The following is a 26,247-nucleotide window of genomic DNA, read 5'->3' on the forward strand; positions in this document are numbered from 1 at the left end:
AATTGTTTAATCCCTCCTTCAAATTTAAGTGATAATCTTGGAGATATAGTAGTCTTGGTTCAAGGCCCTTCTGCTTCATTGTATTAAATATATTATGTCACTCCCTTCTATCCTGTAAGTTTTCTGCTGAGAAGTCTGATGATAACCTGATGGGCTTTCCTTTGTATGTGATCTTTTTTCTGTCTCTGGCTGCTTTGGTAGTCTTCCTTATCTTTCATCTTTGCCTTTTTAATTACTCTGTGTCTTGGTGTTGTCTTCCTTGGATCCTTTGTGTTGGGAGATCTGTGCACCTCCATGGCCTGAGAGACTGTATCCTTCCCAGATTGGGGAAGTTTTCAGCAATTACCTCCTCAAAGACATTTTCTATCCCTTTATCTCTCTCCTCTTCTTCCAGTACCCCTATAATGCAAATATTGCTCTATTTGGATTGGTCATATAGTTCTCTCAATATTCTTCTTAGCAATCCTTTTTTCTCTCTGTGCCTCAGCTTCTTTGTATTACTCTTCTGTAGTTTCTATTTCATTTATTGTCTCCTCCACCATATCTAATCTGCTTTTAATACCCTCCCTTGTGCTCTTCAACCATTGGATCTCTGACCGGAATTCATTCCTGAGTTCTTGAATATCTTTACGTACATCCATAAGCATGTTAATGATTTTTATTTTCAACTCCCTTTCAGGAAGATTCATGAGGTCAGTGTCATTTAAATCTTTCTCTGGAGTTATATTAATTTTACTATGAACCAGGTTCCTTTTGCATTTCTTATTTGAATATGGAACCCTCTAGTGTTCAGAAGCTCTACTCTCTGGAGCTGCTCAGCCCCTGAAGCAATGTCGGGGTTCGCAGGGGAGTGGTATTGGTGCCTGGGGGAAGGAAAGAGCTGTTTCCTGCTTACTGGCTGCTATGCCTGTCTCCACTGCCTGAACCAGTGGGCTGAGCAGACAGGTATAAGCCTCTATACTTTGCGTTTGTAGTTGCTGTAGACAGATATTCCCTCTGGCTGGCCTAACACCAGGATAGGGTTTGCCTGTTTGTGTGCCAGGTGGGGCTGGCTGGGAGAAAGTTGCAGCAGGCTGCGTATCATGGAGAGGGTCCTTGGAGCTGTGTAGCCAGCCAGGGAGCTGGAGCACCTGAAGATCATGAAAACTCCCAACCTGCTGGGCAGAGTGCACCCAGATAATTTTGTCCACCTTTCCTTTCTCCTGAGCAGGAAGCTCTGTGTAATCCTTTCCCCTTTAGCAGCCCTCTTGCTAAGGGCTTCCCTGTTAGGGAGTCTCTCAGACCACCCAGCTTTCTTTTGTCCCAGAGCAGCCGGATATGGATCCCTGCTTTCCACAAGCAGCTGGAATCTTAGTCTCTCCAGGAATTCTGTCTGTCTTAGCTTTCCAATCCCCTAATCACCAGAGTTTCATGCAAGCAGCATGAAATGTAGGTTTGTGCTCCCAGAGCAGATCTCTGGAGTTAGGTATTCAGCAGTCCCAGGCCTCCACTCCCTCCCCACTCTGTTTCTCTTCCTTCTGTCAGTGAGCTGGGGTGGAAGAAGGGCTTGGGTCCCTCTGGGCCACAGCTTTGGTATATTACCCTGTTCCATGAGGTCTGCCCTTTTCTCCAGGTGTATGCAGTCTGGTGCAATCCTCTTTCCTATTGCTCTTTCTGGATTAGTTGTATTAATTATATTTTTGTATTATATGCAGTTTTAGGAGGAAGCCTGTGTCTCACTTCTCCCACACCATCTCTAATCCTCTCCTTCATTGATTCTTTCTACCTTTTATTCTTGTCAATTTTATTTATGTCTGTTCTAATCGTAATTATGTCCCTCCTATGACTTTGGGCCTCATTTGTTCTTCCTTTTCTAGTTTTGTTAATTGTGAGTTTAGACTGTTGATTTGGCATTCTTCTTTCCTGAATTAGGCCTGTGTTGCAGTATACTTCACTTTTAGCACAGCCTTCGCTGCATCCTACAGATTTTTGTGGTGTTGAATTATTGTTGTCATTTGTCTCCATATATTGCTTGATCTCTTTTTATTTGGTCGTTGATCCATTGATTATTTAGGAGCATGTTATTCAGTCTCCATGTGTTTGTGGGCTTTTTAATTTTTTTGTATGTGTAATTTATTTCTAGTTTCATGCCTTTGTGATATTAGAAGCTGATTTGTACAATTTCACTCTTTTTTAACTTACTGTGGCTCTTTTTGTGGCCTAGTACATGATCTATTCTTGAAAATGTTCCATGTGCACTTGAGAAGAATGTATATCCTGTTGCTTTTCGATGGTGTGTTCTGTAGATGTCCATTGGGTCCATCTGTTCTAATATGTTGTTCAGTGCCTCTGTCTCTTTGCTTATTTTCTGTCTGGTTGATCAGTCCTTTGGAGTGAGCAGTGTGTTAAAGTCTCCTAAAATGAATGCATTGCATTCTATTTCCCCCTTTAATTCTGTTAGTATTTGTTTCACATATGTAGGTGATCCTGTGTTGGGTACATACATATTTATAATGGTTATATCCTCTTCTTGGACTGACCCCTTTATCACTATGTAATGTCCTTCTTTGTCTCTTGTTTCTTTCTTTGTTCTGGATTCTATTTTAACTAATACAAGTACTGCAACTCCTGCTTTTTTCTATTAGTTGCATAAAATATCTTTTTCTGTCCCTTTACTTTCAGTCTGTGTATGTCTTTGGGTTTGAAGTTAGTCTCTTGTAGGCAACATGTAGATGGGTCTTGTTTTTTATCCATTCAGCAACACTGTGTCTTTTGATTGGTGCATTCAGACCATTTACATTTAGGGTGATTATCAATAGGTATGTAATTATTGCCATTGCAGGCTTTAGATTCATGGTTACCAAAGATTCAAGAGTAATTCCCTTACTATCTAACAGTCTAATTTAACTCACTAAGTATGCTATTACAAGCACAACCTAAAGGTTCTTTTTTTTTTCATCCTTTTTCTTCCTCCACTCTTTATATGTTAGGTATCGTATTCTGTACTCTTTGTCTATCTCTTGATTGACTTTGCGAATAGTTGATTTGATTTTGCATCTACTTAGTAATTAATTGTTCTACTTTACAGTAGTTTTAATTCCCCTTGTGACATCTATTTAGCCTTAGGAATACTTCCATTTTTGCAGTCGCTTCAAAATGCACTGTACAGGTGTTTTGTGGGAGGTAAATTCAGCTTTTGTTATCTGAAAGTTGTTTAATCCCTCCTTCAAATTTTTTTAAAATTTATTTTGATATCATTAATCTACAATTACATGAGTAACATTATGTTTACTAGACTCTCCCCATCATCAAGTCACCCCCACATAGCCGGTTACAGTCACTGTCCACCAGTGTAGTAAGATGCTATAAAATCAATACTTTTCTTCTCTGTGTTGTACAGCCCTCCCCATGCCAACACTACATTATGACTCCTAATCATAGTGCCCCTTTTTCCCCCTTATCCCTCCTTTCCCACCCATCCTACCCAGGCCCTTTCCCTTTGGTAACTGTTAGTCCATTCTTGCGTACTGTGAGTCTCCTGCTGTTTTGCTCCTTCAGTTTTTTATTTGTTCTTACACTCCAAAGATGAGTGAAATCATTTGATAATGGTCTTTTTCCACCTGGCTTATTTCACTGAGCATAATACCCTCTAGCCCCATCCATGTTGTTGCAAATGGTAGTATTTGTTTTGTTCTTATGGTGGAATAATATTCCATTGTGTATATGTACCACATCTTATTTATCCATTCATCTACTGATGGACACTTAGGTTGCTTCCATTTCTTGGCTATTGTGAATAGTGCTGTGATAAACATAGGGGTGCACATGTGTTTTTCAAACTGGACTGCTGCATTCTTAGGGCAAATTCCTAGAAGTAGAATTCCTGGGTCAAATGGTATTTCTATTTTTAGTTTTTTGAGGAACCTCCATATTGCTTTCCTCAATGGTTGAACTAGCTTACATTCCTACCAACAGTGTAAGAGGGATCCCCTTTCTCTGCATCCTCACCAGCATTTGTGGTTCTTAGTCTTTTTGATGCTGGCCATCCTAACCGGTGTGAGGTGATAACTCATTGTGGTTTTAATTTGCATTTCCCTGATGATTAGTGATGTGGAGCATCTTTTCATGTGCCTGTTGGCCATCTGAATTTCTTCTTTGGAGAACTGTCTCTTCATATCCTCTGCCTATTTTTTAATCGGGTTATTTGCTTTTTGTGTATTGAGGCATGTAAGTTCTTTATATATTTTGGATATTAACCCCTTGTCAGATAATGTCATTTACAAATATATTCTCCCATACTGTAGGGTGCCTTTTTCTTCTGTTGATGGTGTCCTTTGCCGTACAGAAAATTTTTAGTTTGATGTAGTCCCATGAGTTCATTTTTGCTTTTGTTTCCCTTACTCGAGGAGATGCTTTCAGGAAGAAGTTGCTCATGCTTATATATAGAATATTTTTGCCTATTTTTTTTCTAACAGTTTTATGGTTTCCTGACTTAAATTCAGGTCTTTGATCTATTTTGAATTTTCTTTTGTGTATGGGGTTAGATAGTGATCCAGTTTCATTCTCTTACATGTTGCTGCCCAGTTTTGCCAACACCAGCTGTTGAAGAAGCTATCATTTCCCCATTATGTGGCACATGTGTCAGCTGGGAGAACAAAGTCCCTTCCTGCTTGCTGGTTGACCTGCCCCTCTCTGCTGCCTGTCTCGGTCGGTCACCATCACACCAGGAGCAGAACCTGAGCTGTCACAGGTGGCGCAGCACAGTGCCCTGTGGGGAGAGGCAGGCACACCATGTGTGCTCTCCTGTGAGAATGGCACCCCTTCGCACCATGCTCTGGCTTTCTCTGCCTGCGCTGGGCAGCTGTGTGCCGGCAGTGGCCCTGGGTCTGACCTGGGTGGCTGCACACCAAGAGGAGACTCTGGGCAGCTGCTGTGGGTGCACCCGCTCTCAGGCTGCTCGGCCGCTTTAGCGCGGCCATGCCAGAGGGGGAATGAACGGCAAGCTATTTATCACCATGAGGAGTTTCAGAGCTGCACTGCCTCCCAGGGGCATGCGGCTTCCACAGCTCCTCAGAATTCTCAGCCTGCTGTGCTGTGTGTTCCAGGACGATTCTGTCCAGCTGTTTGTTTACAACAATTATTTCTTCAGAGCACTTTCTGTCCCTTTTTTTCTCTTCTTCTTCTTCTGATACCCCTATAATGTGAATGTTGTTCTGTTTGGCTTGGTCACACAGTTCTCTCAATATTCTTTCATTCCTAGAGATCCTTTTTTTTCTCTGGTCTCATCTTTGTATTCCTCTTCTCTAATTTCTATTCCATTTACTGTATTTTCTACTACATCCAGTCTGCTTTTAAATCCCTCCATTGTATGTTTCGTTTCAGATATGGAATTTCTTAATGATTGAATCTCCATCTTAAATTTGTTCCTGAGTTCTCGAATATTTTTCTGTACATCCACAAGCATGGTTATTATTTTTATTTTCCAGTCTTTTTCAGGAAGATTGGGGAGTCCAGTTTCATTTGGCCCTTTTTCTTGGGTTTGTGAGATTTTTGAACCAGTCTCCTTTGACATTTCATATTTCTATGTGGTGCCCTCTAGTGCACAGAAGCTCCAGTCTCTGGAGCTGCTCAGCCCCTAGAGTGAGGTTCAGGGTTTTAGGGGAGCAGAGCTGGTGCCTGCAGTGAGGAAAGAGCCATTTCCTGATTCCCTGCTGCAGTGCCTGTCTCGTGTCAGAGCCATTGGGCCCAGCACACAGGTGTAAGTGTCTGTACTTTGTGTCTGTCACTGCAGTAGGTGGGGCTTCCCTCTGACTGGCCTGATGCCAGCTCAGTTAGTGCTGGTTTGCAAGCCAGTGCCTGCAGGCCAGGGGGAAGGCACAGCAGGCTGTGTGTCATAGTGTGGGCCCTTGGAGCTGAGTAGGCAGCCAGTGGGATGGAGCACCTGAAGCTCCTCAAAGTTCCCACCCTGCTGGGCAGAGAAAACCCAGACAACCTTGTTCACCTATCCCTTTCTCCATGTAGAAAGCTTCATGTAAACCCACCCCTTCAGCAGCCATCCCACTACTAGGAAGCCTCTCAGACCGCCTGCCTTTCCTTTGTCCCTGATTGGCCAGATGTGGTCCCCTTCCTTCACAAATGGCTGGAGTCTTTTTCTCAAGCACTCCACCTGTCCCAGCTTTCCAATCCCACCAACCTCCAGAGCACCACACAATGTAGGTTTGTGCTCCAAAGCAGATCTCCAGGGCTGGGTGTTCAGCAGTTCTAGGCTTCCACCCACTCCCCACTCCATTCCTCTTCTTGCCAGTGAGGTAGGGTGGGGGAAGGGCTTGGATGCCCTGGATCAAGGCTTTAGTATGTTACCCTATTTCGTGAGGTCTTCTCTGTTCGTAAGGTCTGTATGCAGTCTCGTGCAGCCTTCCCTCCTGTTGCTGTTCCAGGGTTAGTTATATTAACTATTTTCATACTATATGTGATTTTGGGAGGAGTTCTATCTCTCACCTCTCATGCCGTCATCTTGAATCTCCCTGCACTAATCTATTCTTAAAGCTCTCCATTGTATGTTTTACTTCAGATACCGTATTCTTCAGCTCTGAGTGGCTCTTTTTCAGGTCTTCTATCTCTTTGTTGAAGTCCTCCTGGAGATCTTGATACTTTCTGTAAGTCCATGAGCATGTTTATGACTTTTATCAAGAAGATTGGTGATCTCTATTTCATTTAGCACTTTTTTTGGTGTCTTGTCCTGTAGTCTTGTTTGAAATATATTCCTCTGCCTACTCATTTTTTCTTAGTTCCTGTGTTTCTTTCTTTGTATCAGATGGCTCTGCTATGCTTCCTGGCCTATAGAGTAATAACTTCAAGAAGAAGGTGTCCTACAGTGTCCAGAAGCCCAAGACGTTACTTTCCAGTGTCTGGTTCTACTTTGCAGGAGCCCCAGCTATTTGCATGCAGCTGGTGGGGTCACCTCTTTATCTGTCTTCCATAGGTGTCTGAGACTGTGCTAGCAGTTTGCTTCAGCCATGCCTTTGTGATCCGAGCAGAAGTCTCTGCTGAGATCGCTGTGGGTCAGGCCCCCCCTCTGCCTGACCTATAGCAATAGTGGGCTGCAGGGTTAATGGGATGGGAAGGCTGATATGTGGCTCTGCTGTGTCTGGACACACGACAGCAGATTTGGACACCCACGGGGAGGAAGGAGCTCTTGGGCTGGCTCCAGAAGGCAGATCCCTGGTTGGGCTGAAACAGAGCTGAGAGAGCTGGGAGAGTCTCCCTCTGTCAGGCAGCAAAGTCTAATGCTCCTGCTAGACTGAGTGTATTGGCTCATCAGCAAGTGCACAGGGAGACAGCTCAGGACTGTGTTGCCAGCAAGGGGGTGGAGCTCTGGGGCTCCCAAGAGTTCCCAACCTGTTTGGCCAAGGGAGTTATGGGGAGGTATTCTACACCTGCCCTTACTCCTAAGGGGAGAGGTCCATCCAACCTTCACCCCTTGGGCACCCTTCCCACTGCTGACAAGTCTTTAAAACTGCCAACTCTACTTTTGTCTCAGGGGTACTGGTGGAGCATCCCTGTTCTCCACAGTAGCTGGAGTCAGCCTCCCAGAATGTCATCTGTCCCTGGTGTCCAGCCCTGCTAATCACCAGGATCCAATGTAATGTCTGCTTGTGCTACTGGAGCAGATCTCCTTGGCAGGTGTGCAACAATCCTGGGCTCCTATCTCCTCTGCACTCTGTTCCTCTTTCTCCCACCTGTGGGCTTGGGTTGAGGGAGGTCTTGAGTCCCACTCAATCACTGCTCTGCTACTTTACCCTTTTCTGTATGGTCTTCTCTTCTTCCCCAGGTGTAGGGGGTCTGTTCTGCAGTCCTCAGGTCATTTTCAGATTTAGTTATATTTGCTGTATTTCTTCTTTTATGTGTTTTTGGGAGGAGGTTTCCAGCTTGCCTTCCTATTCCTCAGGCTTTTTCTCTCAGCATACATCCCTTTTATAATAATTTTTAATGGTTAAAGTAGTAAAGGTACCCTACCTGAAGCATGTCAGCACTTCCAACACCACAGGATCCCTCACATGTTCCTTTTTTAGCCATTGGCATGTACCCTCCCTCACTTCCTTCAGTGCTTAACCCCCAGAAACCACTAATATGTCCTCTATTTCTAAAATGTATCATTTCAAGAAGTGTTATATAAATGGATCAGAGTGTGTAATCTCTTGGAGTTGGCTTTCTTTACTCGGCAGATTCCCTGGAGATCCATCCAATTTGTTGAGTGTATCAGTAGTTGGTTCCTTCTTATTGCTGGAGAGTACTTCAGGGTATAATGTGCTGTGGTTTGTTTAACCATTCACCTGTTGGATGACATCCAGTTTTTAGCTCTTACAAATAAAGCTGCTGTGAACACTTTTGTTCTTGTTTTTGTGTGAGCATAATTTTTTATTTGGGGAGATAAATGCCCCAGAGTGCAGTTGTTGGGTCACATGGTAATTGCATGTTTAGTTTTAGAAGAAACTGCCAACCTCTAATTTTCCAGAGTGGCTGTTCCAGTTTCTCCACATCTTCATCAGCATTTGGTGGAGTCACTATTTTTTATTTTAGCAATTCTGATAGGTGTAATATCTCCCTGTGGTTTTAATTGTCATTTCCCTGGTGACTAATGGTGTCAAAAATCTCTTCACATGTTTATTTGCTGTCTGTATGTCCTCTTTGGTGAAGAGTCTCTTCATTTCCTTTTGCCTGTTTCTCATTCTTTGGGTGTTGGGTTTTGTTTGTTTTCTAAACTCTCTTATTTCCCCAACATTACCCCCTTCCTCCTTTATTTCTTATTCTTTTAGTAAATATTTATTCACATGTACCATCTATTAGGCTTTTGTTATACAGAGACAAAAGACAAAGACTTTTCCTTAAAGCAACTGACAGTTTTGAGGAGGAAACAAATAAGCAGAGTTCTGTATAGGAGACACACCTACTTCCCATCAAGAGACTCAGTGAAGGCTTGCTTCCTGGAAGAGGTAACATCTGATCAGCATTTGGAGGCATGAATGTATTATTACACTTTATATTATACTGCCTTTATATTTAGGACATTAAGATAGTAAGAAATATACACTACCTTCTAAAAGCTCCAGGGGCATCATTCTTTCTAAGTAATTAATTATGTGAACTTGTCGTTAGTTCAAGGTTAGCAAACACTGAACACAAAATATTTTCCTGAGTTCTTGAGGATTCCAAGACAGAGACTACAGCATCCCAGACTCCAAAGATGTGTGATCTAAGAACCATAACTAGCAGACAGTTGATTACAGAAACTCACTTTTAGTAGCAATGGAAAGTAAGAAATTAATCCTCACCAGGGCCTTGGGAAGGTTTCTTGGAAGAAGAAGGATTTAAACCGAGATTTGAAAAAGGAGTAGAAATTCAACAGGTGGATATAAAAGGGAACAAATTTGTTATATACTCATAGGTCCCTGCATGTTATAGATTGCTGGGTCCCCATCTTGCTCTTACCCACAGAGTTGCTCTAAGGTCCTGGACCTAATGTCAGAGTCCATGATTTACTAATGGCTCCTGTTGAAAAGGCTGCTAGTGGAAGTCAAGTCTAGTTTTAGGATGAGATCCACAATCTAATTTTAGGTGATCCTTAGTCTTACAGATACATGAACTGAGGCCTAGAAAGAGCCAAATTCAGCCCATCCTCATTGCCCCTGTCAGCCAGGCCAGTAGATATGTTTTGTCTAGAAAGTTTCCAGACCCAGCCAGGGAAGTGATGTGGATTTCCTGCTCTCACTGTACTAAAAGTAAGAAATGAATTGGTGAAAATAAAATGTTACAAAGTGAATGGGGAGTACTTGTTTTAAAACGTTGTTTATCTCATATGTAATTTTTTTAGATCTCCTTTGAAGAATACAATTTTTTGTATATACTCTGAGATAAACCACATTTACCAAATAAGTAACTTACAGAGCATCAAGAAAAGATAAAGTAACCCAGCTTTACAAGCCTCTGTTAAGTAGAGATTAGAATGGTCAAGGATCTGGAAGATACTAGTGAGATGGGGAGAAAGTCCAGTCAGATTTCTTCTCTCAGAGGAAAAGAAAGGCAATCATGTACTGTAGCATAAGCAAAATTATCAGAAAGTCAAGGTCTAAATATGAAGCAGACTAAAATTAGCATGATTTTGAAGAATCTATGAGTGTAATAAAGGATATTCCATCTCCCACACTATCTTTAAGTGACACATGAATCAAGATACTGGATTTGTAGAGAAAGAGGTTGTGGCCCATTGCAGTGAATAATATTTGCATAATCACCATATTGTAAATGCTATTCGTTGGCTTTTCAGCTTTTAGAATCCACTTACAGATAAAATAGAGGAGACAAGTGTGTTTATAGAACAAGAATGGAATTTAATCAATCGCAGCAATGTACAAGCAAAGCAGACACAAACGGAGAATTGGAAATGGGGCAGGGAGCGTGGCGGGGGTTAATGCTCATCTTATGTGGTAAGAAACCCAAATGCTGAGCATCACTGATGAATGAGTAAGGGGAGATTTTAAGTTTATTATTTCAGTTAAAAACTGGGTAACTAAAAGAAGAATTAAAAAGAATACTGTAGCTATCTGAAGGGAGTCAGAACATGCCCCCTAAAATGTCCCACTTTTGCATACTAATTGCTTTGAGCTGAAGACAGTTGCAAAACTGCAGCTGCAGGAAGGGCTGTCTCACCTACTCCTTTCTACCTAAAATCAAGTCACTAAATCCCCCCAAAGAAAGGTGCCCTCCCTCCCTATGCCAAGAAAAAAAGGGTGATTATGACCAATGACCAGTAGCACCAAAAATGGACCTATATGAACAAACCTACTAGAATAGCCCTCATTTTCCTTTAGTTTCCCCCATTTATTTCTTCCTCACTTTCCCAGAATTTACTATCCCTAGTCCAAGCCTCTTTGTGCTGTCATATCCCCATAATTTATTATTCTTTGTGTTAAAAGATATATAAGGTTTGGGCCTAACAGCTTCTGCATGTGTTTGTGTTCCTTTTGAAGACTCCCCTGTACACGCAAATATATTAAATAAAATATGTTTTTCTTCTCTTAATCTGTTTGTGTCAGTTAATTCTTAGACCATCTACAGAACCTAAGAAAGTAGAAGGAATATTTCCTTCCCTGCACTCTCCAAAACTGGAAGGGCTGGAATGGGGAGGGGAAGAAATATAAATTAAATCAATTTTTTCAGGATTGGCAATTAGTTGATAATGTTTAAAGAAACAGCAATGTAAGTATGTATGAAGATAATCCCCAAAGCTAAAAACAGAAGTGATTGTCACTGATAACCTCCAGAAAGTGGGACTGGAAGTAAGCAGGGATCAGGCAGAGTCATAATTTTAATGTCATATAAGCAACTGCTTGATTGGTTCAGAGGAACAATGTGACAATCAGATATCCCAGTGAATTCTAATTAGTTAGTGTTTAAAATACTAGTTAAACACTTCAGCCATGGGGAAATACTAAGTGTAATTGCAAGTATTTCATTACATAACAAAATGTAGCTGGTATTTTTTAATTTTCCTAAATGTGCCCTTACGCAGTAAGAAGATCTAGTTCAACTCTGATATAAATATGTGCATGCCATTTTAAGAGAGATCTTGGGTTTATTTGAGGTGAGACATAACGAGCTTCTATGAGATACTTCTGAAAGGTGTAAAATCTCTGGAATGCTCTGGAATACCATCTATTTAACACAACATTTAAGATCTTTCCTTGTGTAAGTATTTCAACTTATTTTCCCCCTGAGAATACATCTGTGATTTTATAATGCCAATCATTGAAAAACAGCATTTATTATATAAACATTTGCTTTGGACATACCTATTTCCAAGGTTGGAGCCAGGCTCCAGGATCACACCTTATGAGTTGTAGGTGCCATGCTGACCAGGATGTGTAGTCCAGGAGGATACTGCCATGCAATGCCATGTATCTGCAGTGCCATCCTGTGGTTGTGATGCTAATTAGAGCATGTTTTCATTTTCTTCTTTCCAGGAAGGCCCTTATGTCTACTTATCCTTAGTAGGAAACATTGCAAATGCCAATGGCTTGATTTCTTCATTGTGTGAGTAATTTTAAATGTTTGCATTTAAAATGTTTGAGGAGATGAAATGCAAGTGTGTCTGTCAATTGAGTACCAGTGTCACATATTATGTGATTTCAGGTTATGCTTAACAGAAATGAGGGGTTGGAGGAGGAGGAATTGGAGGAAGGTGGTCAAAAAGTGCAAACTTCCATTTCATTATATGAAATGTCCAGAATAGGTGAATCTATAGAGATAGATTATAGATTAGTGGTTGCCTGTATATGGGAAGGGGACTGGGAGGGATGGAAAATGACTGGGTTTCTTTCTGGGGTAATGAAATGTTCTTAGATTATACTGATTCAAATCTGCCATTTTACTAAAACCCACAGAACATTATGTGTTAAGTTGGTGAATTGTATGGCAGGTCAATTATATCTCAATAAAGCTGTATGTGAAAAATATAGTGAACACAGACTGAAAAGCTTACAGTATTAAAACTGGGTGTTTTTCATACTTTTAATATCAGCTTTCATGTATATATATCTGTAGTCTTCAGATAACTTCCAAAAATCTTCCTTCTCCGCAGAGATATTAACTAGTTTTCCCTATCTTCTTCATGCTCACTGTAAATCAGTCAACATTCAGTAAATTAGTATTGACCCCCTTCAATGTACTATGCTAATTTTGACAAATAAATAAGCCATGCAACAGCAGGGTCCTTTGCCACTATTATAGAGCTGCCTTGTGCAAGATTAATTCTTTCAGATTTTGCATCTAAAATTCTGTATTTTTATCTCATTTCTTCCATGGTTCTGAAATAATATCCTCCAACCTGGATCTGTGTTGGGGCTCTTATTCACCACTAGTGTTAGACAAGTCTTTAGAGAATTGAGTCAGGTGCAGTTAATGCTTCTCTAAGCAAAAGGATCATCTTTGATGCCTCTCAGATCCTAGCTAGTGGTAGTTCAGGGAGCCTGAGCCCACAGGCCTGCAGGGACTAAGTGAAAGGCAGCTATACATTTTCTTGGTGAGCAGGCCAGATTAAACTGTGCAGAAGAATTACTAGGGAAACCCAGGGGCTGAGGGACCCCAGCCTAAATCATTGTCCCCCCACCCTGGTGGCCCCATCTACCATCAAAGAAAGTGAACAGCCCACATTTGGCTCAATCTCATGAAATATAAATGTCTAACACAATCTTTATTAGTCATCTCCAATTTATATTTTTGCCTTTAAAAAGTGAAAATTCAAGAGGATCATGGGAAGATGGTGGCATGAGGAGTTCAGAGGAAATCTCCTCCCCAAAACATATATATTTATGAAAATACAATAAATACAACTATTCCTAAAAGAGACACCAGTGGATGCAGTACAACAGCCAGGATACATCTACATCTGTGAGAACTCAACATCACATGAAGGGGGTAAGATACAAGCCGTGGCCAGGTGGAACCCGAATGCTCCCCCACCCCAAAACCCAGCAGGAAGAAAGGAGTCAGAATGGGGAGGGAGTGAAAGCCCAGGACTGCTAAACAACCAGCTCTAGAAATCCACACCTGGAGCGCAGACACAAGGTACACGGGGTGCTGGATATTAGAGAAATGGGAAAGCAAAACATGTGGGAAGGTCCCTGCAACCGGAGCCCCTGAGACAAAAGAAAAGCAAGTGCTTTCTGCAAGTCTTAAAGAGACAGGGACCCCATAGCTGGAAGAAGTCATCCCGGCACACTTAGCCAGCAGCTGGGAATCCCGGGGAAACTTAGGCGGCCTAAACCCCGGGGAGACAGCACAGCTCTGAAGCCCCTCACGGCACTAAGCAGCCTGCCAGTCATACCTCCAACTGGCGCAGACCCCGAGCCACCAGCCCAGTAGAGGGAGAGGGGCAGCAGGTGCTGGGGGCAGTGGCGCCAGAAGGGACCAGGAGCAGATCGCATGCACCAACAGTGCCAGAGGGGACCAGGAGAGGCTTGTGCAAGCCCACAGCGGTGGCCACCAAACAGCCCGGGTGTGGCTTGCGCACACCGGTGGCAGTAGAGCCAGAGGAGCCTGGTAGAGGCCCGCGTGGGAGAGCCCCGCATGCAGCTGCAGTGGAGCCAGAGGGAGCAGGTATGCTCCCAGCAGCTGACCAGAATCCCAGCCCAACACACAGCCACCCGGGCCAGACCCAAAGACCTCTGCTGGCACACAGCTGCCCGACAGGGGCGCCATCACGGAGGAACACACCTGGCGTGCCAGCCACTCCCTGCAGGGCTCCACGCTGCTCTGATGGAGACCCCGCCCACAGCAGCTTAGGGGACTAACCTGGGGGCTGCTCCAGGAGTGCAGGTAACTGACACAGGGAGCAGAGAAGGACAAGGCATCCAGCAAGCAGGAAAGGACTTTCTTCTCCCAGCTGACACACCCGCAACCTGCCTACAGCCACCATTATCACCATGAAAAGGCAAAAAAATTTAGTCCAGTCCAAGATAGTTCAGACAACACCTGAGAGGGGATCTGCAGAGACAGACCTAACCAGTCTCCCCGAAAAAGAATTCAAAATAAAAAACATGAACATGATGACAGAACTGCAGAGAAATATGCAACAGCTAAGGGATGAAGTCCAGAGGGAGATTACAGAAGTGAAACAAACTCTGGAAGGAGTTATAAGCAGAATGGATAAGATGCAAGAGGCCATTGATGGAATAGAAACCAGAGAACAGGAATGCATAGAAGCTGAGGCAGAGAGAGATAAAAGGATCTCCAGGAATGAAACAATATTAAGACAACTGTGTGACCAATCCAAAAGGAACAATATCCGCATTATAGGGGTACCAGAAGAAGAGAGAGAAAAGGGGATAGAAAGTGTCTTTGAAGAAATAATTGCTGAGAACTTCGCCAAACTGGGGGAGGAAATAGTTGCTCAGACTACGGAGGTACACAGAACTCCCGAGAGACGGGAACCAAAGAGGACAACACCAAGACACATATTAATTAAAATGGCAAAGATCAAGAACAAAGACAGAGTATTAAAGGCAGTGAGAGAGAGAAAAAAAGTCACCTACAAAGGAAAACTGATCAGGCTATCATCAGACTTCTCAACAGAAACTTTACAGGCCAGAAGAGAATGGCATGATATATTTAATGCAATGAAACAGAAGGGCCTTGAACCAATGATACTGTATCCAGTATGATTATCATTTAAATATGAAGGAGGGATTAAACAATTCCCAGACAAGCAAAAGTTGAGGGAATTTGCCTACCACAAACCACCTTTACAGGGTATCCTAGAGGGACTGCTCTAGATGGGAGCAGTCCTAAAAAGAGCACAGAGCAAAACACCCAACATATGAACAATGGAGGAGGAGGAAGAAGAAGGAAGAGAAATAATAATCAGACTGTGTTTATAATAGCTCAATAAGTGAGTTAAGTTAGACAGTAAGGTAGTAAACAAGCTAACCTTGAACCTTTGGTAACCACGAATCTAAAGCCCGAAGTGGCAATAACTACATATCTTTCAGTAATCACCCTAAATGTAAATGGACTTAATGCAACAATCAAAAGACACAGAGTAAAAGAATGGATAAAAAGCAAGACCCATCTATATGCTGCTTACAAGAGACTCACCTCAAACCCAAAGATATGCACAGATTAAAAGTCAAGGGATAGAAAAAGATATTTCATGCAAACGACAGATAGAAAAAAGCACTTGTTGCAATACTAGTATCAGACAAAAAACTTCAAAATAAAGACAGTAACAAGAGATAAAGAAGGACATTACATAATGATAAAGGGCTCAGTCCAACAAGAGGATATAACCATTATAAACATGAGCACCAGCATATGTGAAACAAATACTAACAGAATTAAAGGAGGAAATAGAATGTAATGCATTCATTTTGGGAGACTTTAACACACCACTCACTCCAAAGGACAAATCCACCAGACAGAGAATCAGTAAGGACACAGAGGCACTGAACAACACACTAGAACAGATGGACCTAATAGACATCTATAGAACTCTACATCCAAAAGCAACAGGATACACATTCTTCTCAAGGGAACATGGAACATTATCCAGAATAGACCACATAGTAGGCCACAAAAAGAACCTCAGTAAATTCCAAAAGATTGAAATCCTACCAACCAACTTTTCAGACCACAAAGATATAAAACTAGAAATAAATTGTGCAAAGAAAGCAAAAATGCTCACAAACACATGGAGGCTTAACAACATGCTCCTAAATAATCAATGGATCAATGACCAAATTAAAATGGAGATCTAGCGATATATGGAAACAAATGACAACAACAACACAAAGCCCCAACTTCTGTGGGATGCAGCAAAAGCAGTCTTAAGAGGAAGGCATATAGCAATCCAGGCATATTTAAAGAAGGAAGAACAATCCCAAATGAATAGTCTAATGTCACAATTATCGAAATTGTAAAAAGAAGAACAAATGAGGCCTAAGGTCATCAGATGGAGGGACATAATAAAGATCAGAGAAGAAATAAATAAAATTGAGAAGAATAGAACAATAGAAAAAAATCAATGAAACCAAAGAGCTGGTTCTTTGAGAAAATAAACAAAATGAATAAGCCTCTAGCCAGACTTATTAAGAGAAAAAGAGAGTCAACACTCATCAACAGAATCAGAAATGAGAAAGGAAAAATCACGACGGACCCCACAGAAATACAAAGAATTATTAGAGAATACTATGAAACCCTATATGCTAACAAGCTGGAAAACCTAGGAGAAATGGACAACTTCCTAGAAAAATACAACCTTCCAAGATTGACCCAGAAAGAAACAGGAAATCTAAACAGACCAATTTCCAGCAATGAAATTGAATCCATAATCAAAAAACTACCCAAGAACAAAACCCCCAGGCCAGATGGATTTACCTCGGAACTTTATCAGACATACAGAGAAGACATAATACCCATTGTCCGTAAAGTTTTCCAAAAAATAGAAGAGGAGGGAATACTCCCAAACACATTCTATGAAGCTAACATCACACTAATACCAAAACGAGGCAAAGACCCCACCAAAAAAAGAAAACTACAGACCAATATCCCTGATAAACATAGATGCAAAAATACTCAACAAAGTATTAGCAAACTGAATTCAAAAATACATCAATAGGATCATACACCATGACCAACTGGGATTCATCCCAGGGATGCAAGGATGGTGCAACATTCGAAAATCCATCAACATCATCCACCACATCAACAAAAAGAAGGACAAAAACCACATGATCATCTCCATAGATGCTGAAAAAGCATTCGACAAAATTCAACATCTATTCATGATAAAACCTCCCAACAAAATGGGCATAGAGGGCAAGTACCTCAACATAATAAAGGCCATATATGATAAACCCACAGCTAACATCATACTGAACAGCAAGAGGCTGAAATCTTTTCCTCTGAGATCGGGAACAAGACAGGGATGCCTACTCTCCCCACTGTTATTCAACATAGTACTGGAGGTCCTAGCCCCAGAAATCAGACAAAACAAACAAATACAAGAAATCCAGATTGGTAAAGAAGAAGCCAAACTGTCACTATTTGCAGATGACGTGATATTGTACATAAAAAACCCTAAAGACTCCACTCCAAAACTACTAGAACTAATATCAGAATTCAGCAAAGTTGCAGGATACAAAATTAACACACAGAAATCTGTAGCTTTCCTATACGCCAACAATGAACAAATAGAAAGAGAAATCAGGAAAACAATTCCATTCACAATTGCATCAAAAAGAATAAAATACCTAGGAATAAATCTAACCAAAGACGTGAAAGGCCTATACCCTGAAAACTACAAGTCACTCTTAAGAGAAATTAAAGGGGACACTAACAAATGTAAACTCATCCCATGCTCATGGCTAGGAAGAATTAATATTGTCAAAATGGCTATCCTGCCCAAAGCAATATACAGATTCAATGCAATCCCTATCAAATTACCAACAGCATTCTTCAATGAACTGGAACAAATAGTTCAAAAATTCATTTGGAACCGCCAAAGACCCCAAATAGCCAAAGCAATCCTGAGAAGGAAGAATAAAGTGGCGGGGGGGTGGGGGGTATCTCACTCCCCAACTTCAAGCTCTACTACAAAGCCACAGTAATCAAGACAATTTGGTACTGGCAAAAGAACAGAGCCACAGACCAGTGGAACAGATTAGAGACTCCAGACATTAACCCAAACATACATGGCCAATTACTATATGATAAAGGAGCCATGGACATACAATGGGGAAATGACAGTCTCTTCAACAGATGGTGCTGGCAAAACTGGACAGCTACATGTAAGAGAATGAAACTGGATCACTACCTTACCCCATACACAAAAGTAAATTTGAAATGGATCAAAGACCTGAATGTAAGTCATGAAACCATAAAACTCTTAGAAAAAAACATAGGCAAAAATCTCATGGACATAAACATGAGTGACTTCTTCATAAACATTTCTCCCTGGGCAAGGGAAACAAAAGCAAAAATGAACAAGTGGGACTATATCAAGCTAAAAACCTTCTGTACACCAAAGGACACCATCAATAGAACAAAAAGGTATCCTACAGTATGGGAGAATATATTCATCAATGACAGATCCGATAATGGGCTGACATCCAAAATATATAAAGAGCTCACACACCTCAACAAACAAAAAGCAAATAATCCAATTAAAAAATGGGCCGAGAAGCTGAAAAGACAGTTCTCTAAAGAAGAAATTTAGATGGCCAACAGGCACATGAAAAGATGCTCCACATCACTTGTCATCAGAGAAATGCAAATTAAAACCACAATGAGATATCACCTCACACCAGTAAGGATTGCCGTCATTGAAAAGACCATCAACAACAAATGTTGGTGAGGTTGTGGAGAAAGGGTAACCCTCCTACACTGCTGGTGGAATGTAAATTAGTTCAACCATTATGGAAAGCAGTATGGAGGTTTCTCAAAATGCTCAGAATAAACTTACCATTTGACCCAGGAATTCCACTTCTGGGAATTTACCCTAAGAATACAGCACTCCAAGTTGAAAAAGACAGATGCACCCCTATGTTTATCGCTGCACTATTTACAATAGCCAAGATATGGAAGCAACCTAAATTTCCATCAGTAGATGAATGGATAAAGAAGATGTGGTACATATACACAATGGAATATTACTCAGCCTTAAGAAAAAAACAGATCCTACCATTTGCAACAACATGAATGGAGCTAGAGGGTATTATGCTCAGTAAAATAAGCCAGGTGAAGAAAGACAAGTACCAAATGATTTCACTCATATGTGGAGTATAAGAACAAAGGAAAACTGAAGGAACAAAACAGTAGCAGAATCACAGAACCCAAGAATGGACTAACAGTTACCAAAGGGAAAGGGACTGGGGAGGATGGGTGGTAAGGGAGGGATAAGGGCAGGGAAAAAGAAAGAGGGCATTACTATTAGCATGTGTAGTGCATGGGGGGCATGGGGAGGGCTGTGCAACACAGAGAGGACAAGTAGTGATTTTACAGCATCTTACTACACAGATGGACAGTGACTGTGAAGGGGTATGTTGGAGGAACTTGGTAAAGGGGGGAGCCTCGTAAACATAATGTTCTTCATGTAATTGTAGATTCATGATACCAAAATTAAAAAATATAAAATAAAATGCAAAAAAAATGAACTGAAAATTCAAATAATGGTGGTATCCTATATTCTCTAGAAAGTGTCATCCAATAGATAAGGTAAAGTAGTGCTTCTGGAAATATCACCATAATGGGGGGTCCTGCAGTTAGGGGAGAGGGGAAAGAGGTTTGGTTCTAATACAAATACAACAAGGACAGGTGGAAATTTATAGCCAAATTTCAGGGTTGGGGTCAGTGGATGGAAAATTACTGAGAAGAAACATCAAGGCTAGAGAGATTCTTGATGGAATGACTCAAGTGGACCTTCCTGAAAGCAGGCCAAGCTAATAAGATACAGAGGGGTGGGGGCTGAGGAATTTGATCAGATATCTGCACACCCATGTTCATAGCAGCAGTATCTATAACAGCCAAGATACGGAAAAAACCTAGGTGTCCATCCAAGGATGAGTGGATAAAGAAGATGTGGTACATCTATGTGGTATGTATATATATATAATGGAGTATTATTCAGCCATAAAAAGGAAGGAAATCCTGCCATTGTGACAACATGGGTGGACCTAGAGGGCATTACACTCAGTGCAATCAGGCAGGCAGAGAAAGACAGTTACTGTATGATCCCTGTTATATGTGGAATCTAAAAACAAAATCCCCAGACTCACAGATAAAGGGATCAGATTATGCTTAACAGAAATGAGGGGTTGGAGGAGGAGGAAGTGGAGGAAGGTGGTCAAAAGGTGCAAACTTCCAGTTGTAAGAGGATATGGGGATATGTCGTACAGCATGCTGACTAGTTGCCACTGCTCCATGGCACAGAGGAAAGTTGTGGAGAAGGGATCATCAGAGTTCTCATCACCAGGAAGAAAACTACTTTTCTTATTTTTTGAGATGACAGATATTAACTTACTGTGGTAACAATTTTACATTATATGTAAGTCAAGTCATTTTACTGTATACCTTAAACTTTAACAGTGCTGTATGTCAATTATATTGCAGTAAAACGAGGGGAAAAAAGAATGATCAGTTGCCAAGAATGGAGGATTTTCACTAAACTGACTCAGATGGATTCTAACTAAACCCATATTTAACCAGCCAGGGACAAAGCCCAAAGCTAAGGCTTTGTGTGAAGAGGGGTGGGAGGAGTCTGGCCAGAGCTCGGTCTGGAAGAGCCAGTCACCCCCACCATCTCTGCAATAAGAGATCAGCCTGGGCTCAGGTGCTGGAAACCTACTCCAGCCTTTACCATGCATCTTTTTCTCCAACCTCTGCCTAAGCCTGGCAGTCAGTCACAGAATAAATGAAATGATCACATCATTAGGTTTACTGATGCTTTCTGCCCTTTAAATATGCCATCTCAGTGTTTAACCAGCAAAGAGCTGGTTACAGTTCAGCAGTAGAGGAGATGCAAGAGGCTTGATGTGCTGGGGCTGGAGGATGGCAGGGCCAGCCTTTACTGTCTCCCCCACCCTGCTCTCTAGCATTAACTTTGGCCCCCATGCAAGCACATACATGCACTCACACACAGACACACACAGTCTTCTTAAGTTTACTGAATTACCTGTAGTTCCAGATCTCATGTGTTCTCTCAGCTCCAGGCCTTTGCTTGTACTCCTCCCTGACACACTCTCCTCCTTCACCAAGTTCAAGTCATTATGTGCAGAATCTGAAAACAAACCCAAACTCACAGAGAACAAGTCAGAGCTCTTGTAGTGTGAGGCTGAAATTAGGATCCATTATTATGTGTGCCTTGACATCTTATAAAATCCAGAAGGCCTCAAATGGCCTGATGGCAGGTCCCTTCCCAACTCTGCTTTTGCACATAAGGTCCTGAAGCCAAACGGCTCTCCTTGTCACAGTGATGCAGGGGTTCTTGTTCGTGGAGTCAAAGAATGAACTTCACAAACACTCAAGGTAGGAGAGCAAGTAAGAGGCTTTTATTTAGAGAGAAAGTGTGAGACGACAGAGCTCCTGGCTCATGCCAGGAGGGGACAAGAGAGCTCCAGGGTGGTGCATTATCTGGGGATTTTATAGAAGGTTGAGAGACAGAGGGCTAGGGATGCACACCTGCTAAGTCGTCCCAAAATATTTATCTTTGAAGATACATTAATTTTCTTATTATTCTTCCTGGTTATTTACAAGAAATATACGGCTCTGATTTCCTCCCAGGATAGCAGTTTCCTGGTCTGGGAGCATATCACTCAAGACTGCCTGCTTTGCTCCCAAAAACTGGGCTGAGTTATTGTCTGTTTGTTAAAGAGTATGTTAGGAAACTTACTTTTTAACTAATTGAGTTTCAAAATGCAATCTTATCTTCAAGATGGAATCCTTCCTGTTTTTACTACATTGTTTTGGACTTGCTTGTTAAATTGCCTAGGTTGAAAATCACCTGATTAGGGCTGGAGGAGGAAAAGCAGCAACTGGGTAAACTCAGAAAAATAAACTGAGTCCCCCAGCAAGCCAAAGCAAATCTCACAATGGATTATTTTGCTTTGTTTTTTCCAGAGACCCTCACCTTTGTCTGTCTAAGCCCATGGCCCCTGTCTCAACAGGAACCAGGTACAATGCCTATGTGTCCCTGAGTACTGGGCTTCAGTTTCCTGCACACCCTCAGAATATTCAAACGAGTCTGTCACCTCCTGCTCCAGGAACCAGAGGGCACTCTATCATCTTAACAAAGCCCGCTTCCCATAGCCTTCCTGTTCATTCCATTTCCTGCCACAAGTCCCATGTAGCCCTGTGTGGTGCACTGTCCTCCTTCCACAGGCTGTGAGTGGATGTGCCCAGTAAACTGCCATCAGCCTCATGTGTCCAGTGTTGTGTGTTGTATGTTTGGCCATCCCTGTGACCCTAGCTGGAATGTCCCCTTCACCAACAGAGTGAAGAGAAAGTGACCAGAACACCTCATCTCCCTCGTCTGACTTAAGTGCCACTTCCTCCATATCCCCGTAGTTTGTCCCCATCACTGATTGCATAATTTGATGTCACCAGAATGTGAGCCACCAGTGGGCCAACTTTGTACTCTAGTCAACACTGCATTCTGGAGGTCCAGCACAGACAGAGCTTTCCATGCATTCTGAAAAGTCCATTGAATTAGAGAATGACTGAAAATGATGTTTTGAATGTCTAAACTCACTAATGTCTTAGTTCCTAAAGCACTGACATTTTACTTAAATGATATTTCCTTAGATTTTGGATGCACTGGAGGGTACATTTCAACTCTTATATGTATGTATTTCAATTTGGAGAAAAAACTGCTTTGACTATTATGTTCTTTTGCAGTTAGTTCATAGTTGCAGTTGGCTAAGGACAGGCTGGACAGCTCTACATGGCCTGCCAGTGGTGTCTGGCCTTGCAGAGTCTCCTCAGCATGTGTCTTATCTCATTAAATGACTACTCCTGTTGACTGGCTGTCCTTTCTCTCAGAACAGCCTTTCCTTGGAACCCTTTGTCCCTGGCCCTGAGGGATCCTGACTCTGACCATTAAGAGGTAGAGTTTTGGTCCTGTTCAGATCAATCAAGTAACATAGTTAATTTTTGATCATTCATACCTTTTCTAAACAATGTGAGAACAGTATTGAGAAGGAGGGAAGAGTCAGAGACTTTCGTGTTTTTACTATGACCATTTGAAATCTTAGGACCAGCATGTATTACTTTGATAAATTAAGAGAGAAAGAGAAGGAAAGAGGTAAGAAAAAAGGAGGGATGTAGGAAGGGAAGGGAACCCAGCGCATGGCTCTCAGTCCAGCTCTAAAAAAGACTTTCCAACCTCATAGTGCTTTCTCTAAGAAACCATCAGATAATGGGGCCTGCAAAGCTTTCTTAGGGCATACTTCCTCCTTAGTCAGTGCTATTGAGGTTTTTGGGGGGACTGTCATCAGTGAGTCTTGTCTGTACAGTGGACTGAAGCACCCCCTTGTCCATTTGGATTCATGTGAGAGTCCAGGCTCTATCATTCTTCCTGCACTCAAATTTTCTCTAATTATTAATAAACACATTTTAATAAACTTCCTTAATAACAATTTCCCCACATCTATATTATACTTATGGATTTTATATTGAAATTTTGAAATAAGGAATTGTAATGCATTTAGCAAGATAATTATTAAATTTTGTCTTTTAATGAATTTTGAATTCTGCTACTTATAATGAGATGGGAGGAGATGAGAATACCTATGGGAAAGCACTTTGGAAACTGAATTATTTTACAGATAGGATATGATGTTGTGATTACTGCACCTGGGGGCAAAACCATTTTAGTCTTAGTGCTTCTCCTGTCTTCCACAAAGGCCTGATGAAGAAGGAAGGGATTGACAGTTTGCTTTTTTTATCTCCTCTTTGAGGGAAGAAAAGGGCATTTCCATTGACTGTTGTAACAATTATTGCCAGAGGAGTAACAAAATGTATTTTTTTTTTAGGGAAGGAATATAGCAAAGCTGATGCAAGGTGGCTTCATTTTGATCCAACCATCATGTCTTTGGAAATACTAATCATTTTCCTGGGTGGGTCTCGGGCATTGGTTCTCATTTATGCCATAGTCAAAGAGAAATATTACCGGTGAGTGGCCTGAAAAGAGGAGAAGCAGCTTTCCCAGCACCTAAGTGACATATGAAGTAGATTATGACCACATTTATTTGTTAGACAAAAAGTGATGTATAAATGAAAATTGTTTGATATTACATAAGGATCAATGGTGCCACCAGGATAATTTCAGACCATTCAAAAAACATATGAGAGATAAGACTGTAGTAACAACTTGGTTGCTCTGTAAGCAGAAACAGTGTTAGCAGCAGTGGGTGGTTTCCTACCAATATTTTGGAGAATAAAAGGGTAATTTTTCCATCCTTCACCAAGTAAACTGTTTTATGTCATTTGGTGTTAGACATGAAGACAAATGAATCTTTTCAGAAGCCGGCTGTAGAGGATCTGCAAAAGGAGGAAAATGTAAGATTAACCATCCATCAGTCAGACTCAGACTTGACCTCAAGCACAATTATATTCAATTTTTCACCATATTGTATCAAAGAAATCTTATTTAAAGCTTCACCACAAAATTTCAGATTTGAAAGAAACCTCAAAGGTCATTTAATGTACTTTTCCCTCACCCAATTTTAGGTAGATAATTGGCAAGAAAAATTAAATTTCCTCTTGGTATCTTGACATATCTTTGACTCTGTTATGTTGGTTGTAGACTAATTGCCTGTGTCCATTTATTTATTATTTCAAACATTTGTAATTTCTGCTTTGTTAAGTGCTTACTGTTTTCCAGATGCAGTGCTCAGCCCTTCATCTATATATCTCACTCTCCACAATATTCTTTAATGAAGGGGTTATTATTATTGTTCCCAACTCATAGCAAGATTCACATCCAGGTTTCTCTTCTGGGTTAGGTACAACCTCACTAAATCTTCCTAAGAATAGAACAGGACACCTAAGAAACCTTATTTACCAGAGAATAATCTTCTGGGAAGGGCAGAATTGCTTCTTTAAGGGAAGTATGGACCTTCATTAATTATATTGACTTGCCCAATCAAAGAAGCTCTATTGAAAACCAGAGATCAAATTTAAGTGAGGTTTTCTGTCATGGAAGATTATATTCATGCTGCCAATAAAGAAACGATGTCAGGATTCAGCATGTCCAGCTGTGCTGAGCCCAGTTTCATCCTTTGTTTCTTTCTCTCTAACAGGCATTTCATACAGATTACCCTGTGCATGTGTGAATTTGTATGGTGGGTGGATGACCTTCTTTCCAGACTGGCTTATGGGAAGCCCCAACTTCAACACCAGCAGTTGGCTCTACTTTTGGGTCTATCTGGTATTTTTCAATAGTGTGTGGGTTCTGATCCAAGTACAGTTACTGTGGCAGTCATGGATAGAACTCAAGAAACTGCATTACAAAGGAGCCAGTTCAGGGAAAAAGTTTCAGTGAATTTTCAAAACCACAAACCCTGTTATCTTGCTGTATAAGCCAGAATGGATCATACCTTTTTGTCTAACCAATATGTAATACATTCTAGCTTATACTTTATTTTATATTGTTACTGAACAACCTATTTCAAATTGATTGTAGGGTGGCAAATTTCATTGTTATTGTTATTATTTGCAATTAAATGGAAACAGAATAAAATTTCACTTCTAATAATAACACATTTAATTATATATTTTTTTGGCTAGCATTCATTGTTCTACATTAATAGAGCCAATTATCATAAAATACTGTAGAACATGTTACATTAATCTTTTATTCCAAAGAACATGTTGTCTTTGAAAAGTTGATATTTTTCATTTCCTTGCTAGTCCTTTGGTTACCAAAGTATAACCAGAAATGAAATGAATGCTTCTATTTTACATTTGTACTTTCTCAAATTTGTGAAGTCAACAAAAAATGATAGTGACCAGAACTTGTGAGCAGGCTACCTCCCCATGGGCCAACACTGGAGTTTCTCACAGACAGATGATTCACATCTGTCCCTTTTTAGAGAGAGATTTGAGAAACCTTACAGAAACACATACTGCGTTATGATAAAAAATAACTCAGGAGGAAGGGCACTCAAGATGAAAGGATGAGTAGGGCAGCAGAAATCTCCTCCCAAAACCATATATATA

At 41.1% G+C, this 26,247-nt stretch overlaps 1 protein-coding gene across 1 annotated transcript in view; it reads left to right on the forward strand.

Annotated features, from left to right (window-relative positions):
- Positions 1-25,578, forward strand: part of EBPL (EBP like) — a 50,575-nt gene extending 24,997 nt beyond the window's left edge. Inside the window, 4 exon segments of the mRNA XM_017679833.2 lie at positions 12,000-12,069; positions 24,060-24,198; positions 25,329-25,362; positions 25,364-25,578. Coding sequence (XP_017535322.1) covers positions 12,000-12,069; positions 24,060-24,198; positions 25,329-25,362; positions 25,364-25,570 — 450 coding nt within the window. The 3' untranslated portion in view covers positions 25,571-25,578.
- Positions 25,579-26,247: the final 669 nt, after the last annotated feature.

The sequence above is a fragment of the Manis javanica genome, chromosome 9 (genome assembly GCF_040802235.1).
Source record: "Manis javanica isolate MJ-LG chromosome 9, MJ_LKY, whole genome shotgun sequence".
NCBI lineage: Eukaryota > Metazoa > Chordata > Mammalia > Pholidota > Manidae > Manis > Manis javanica.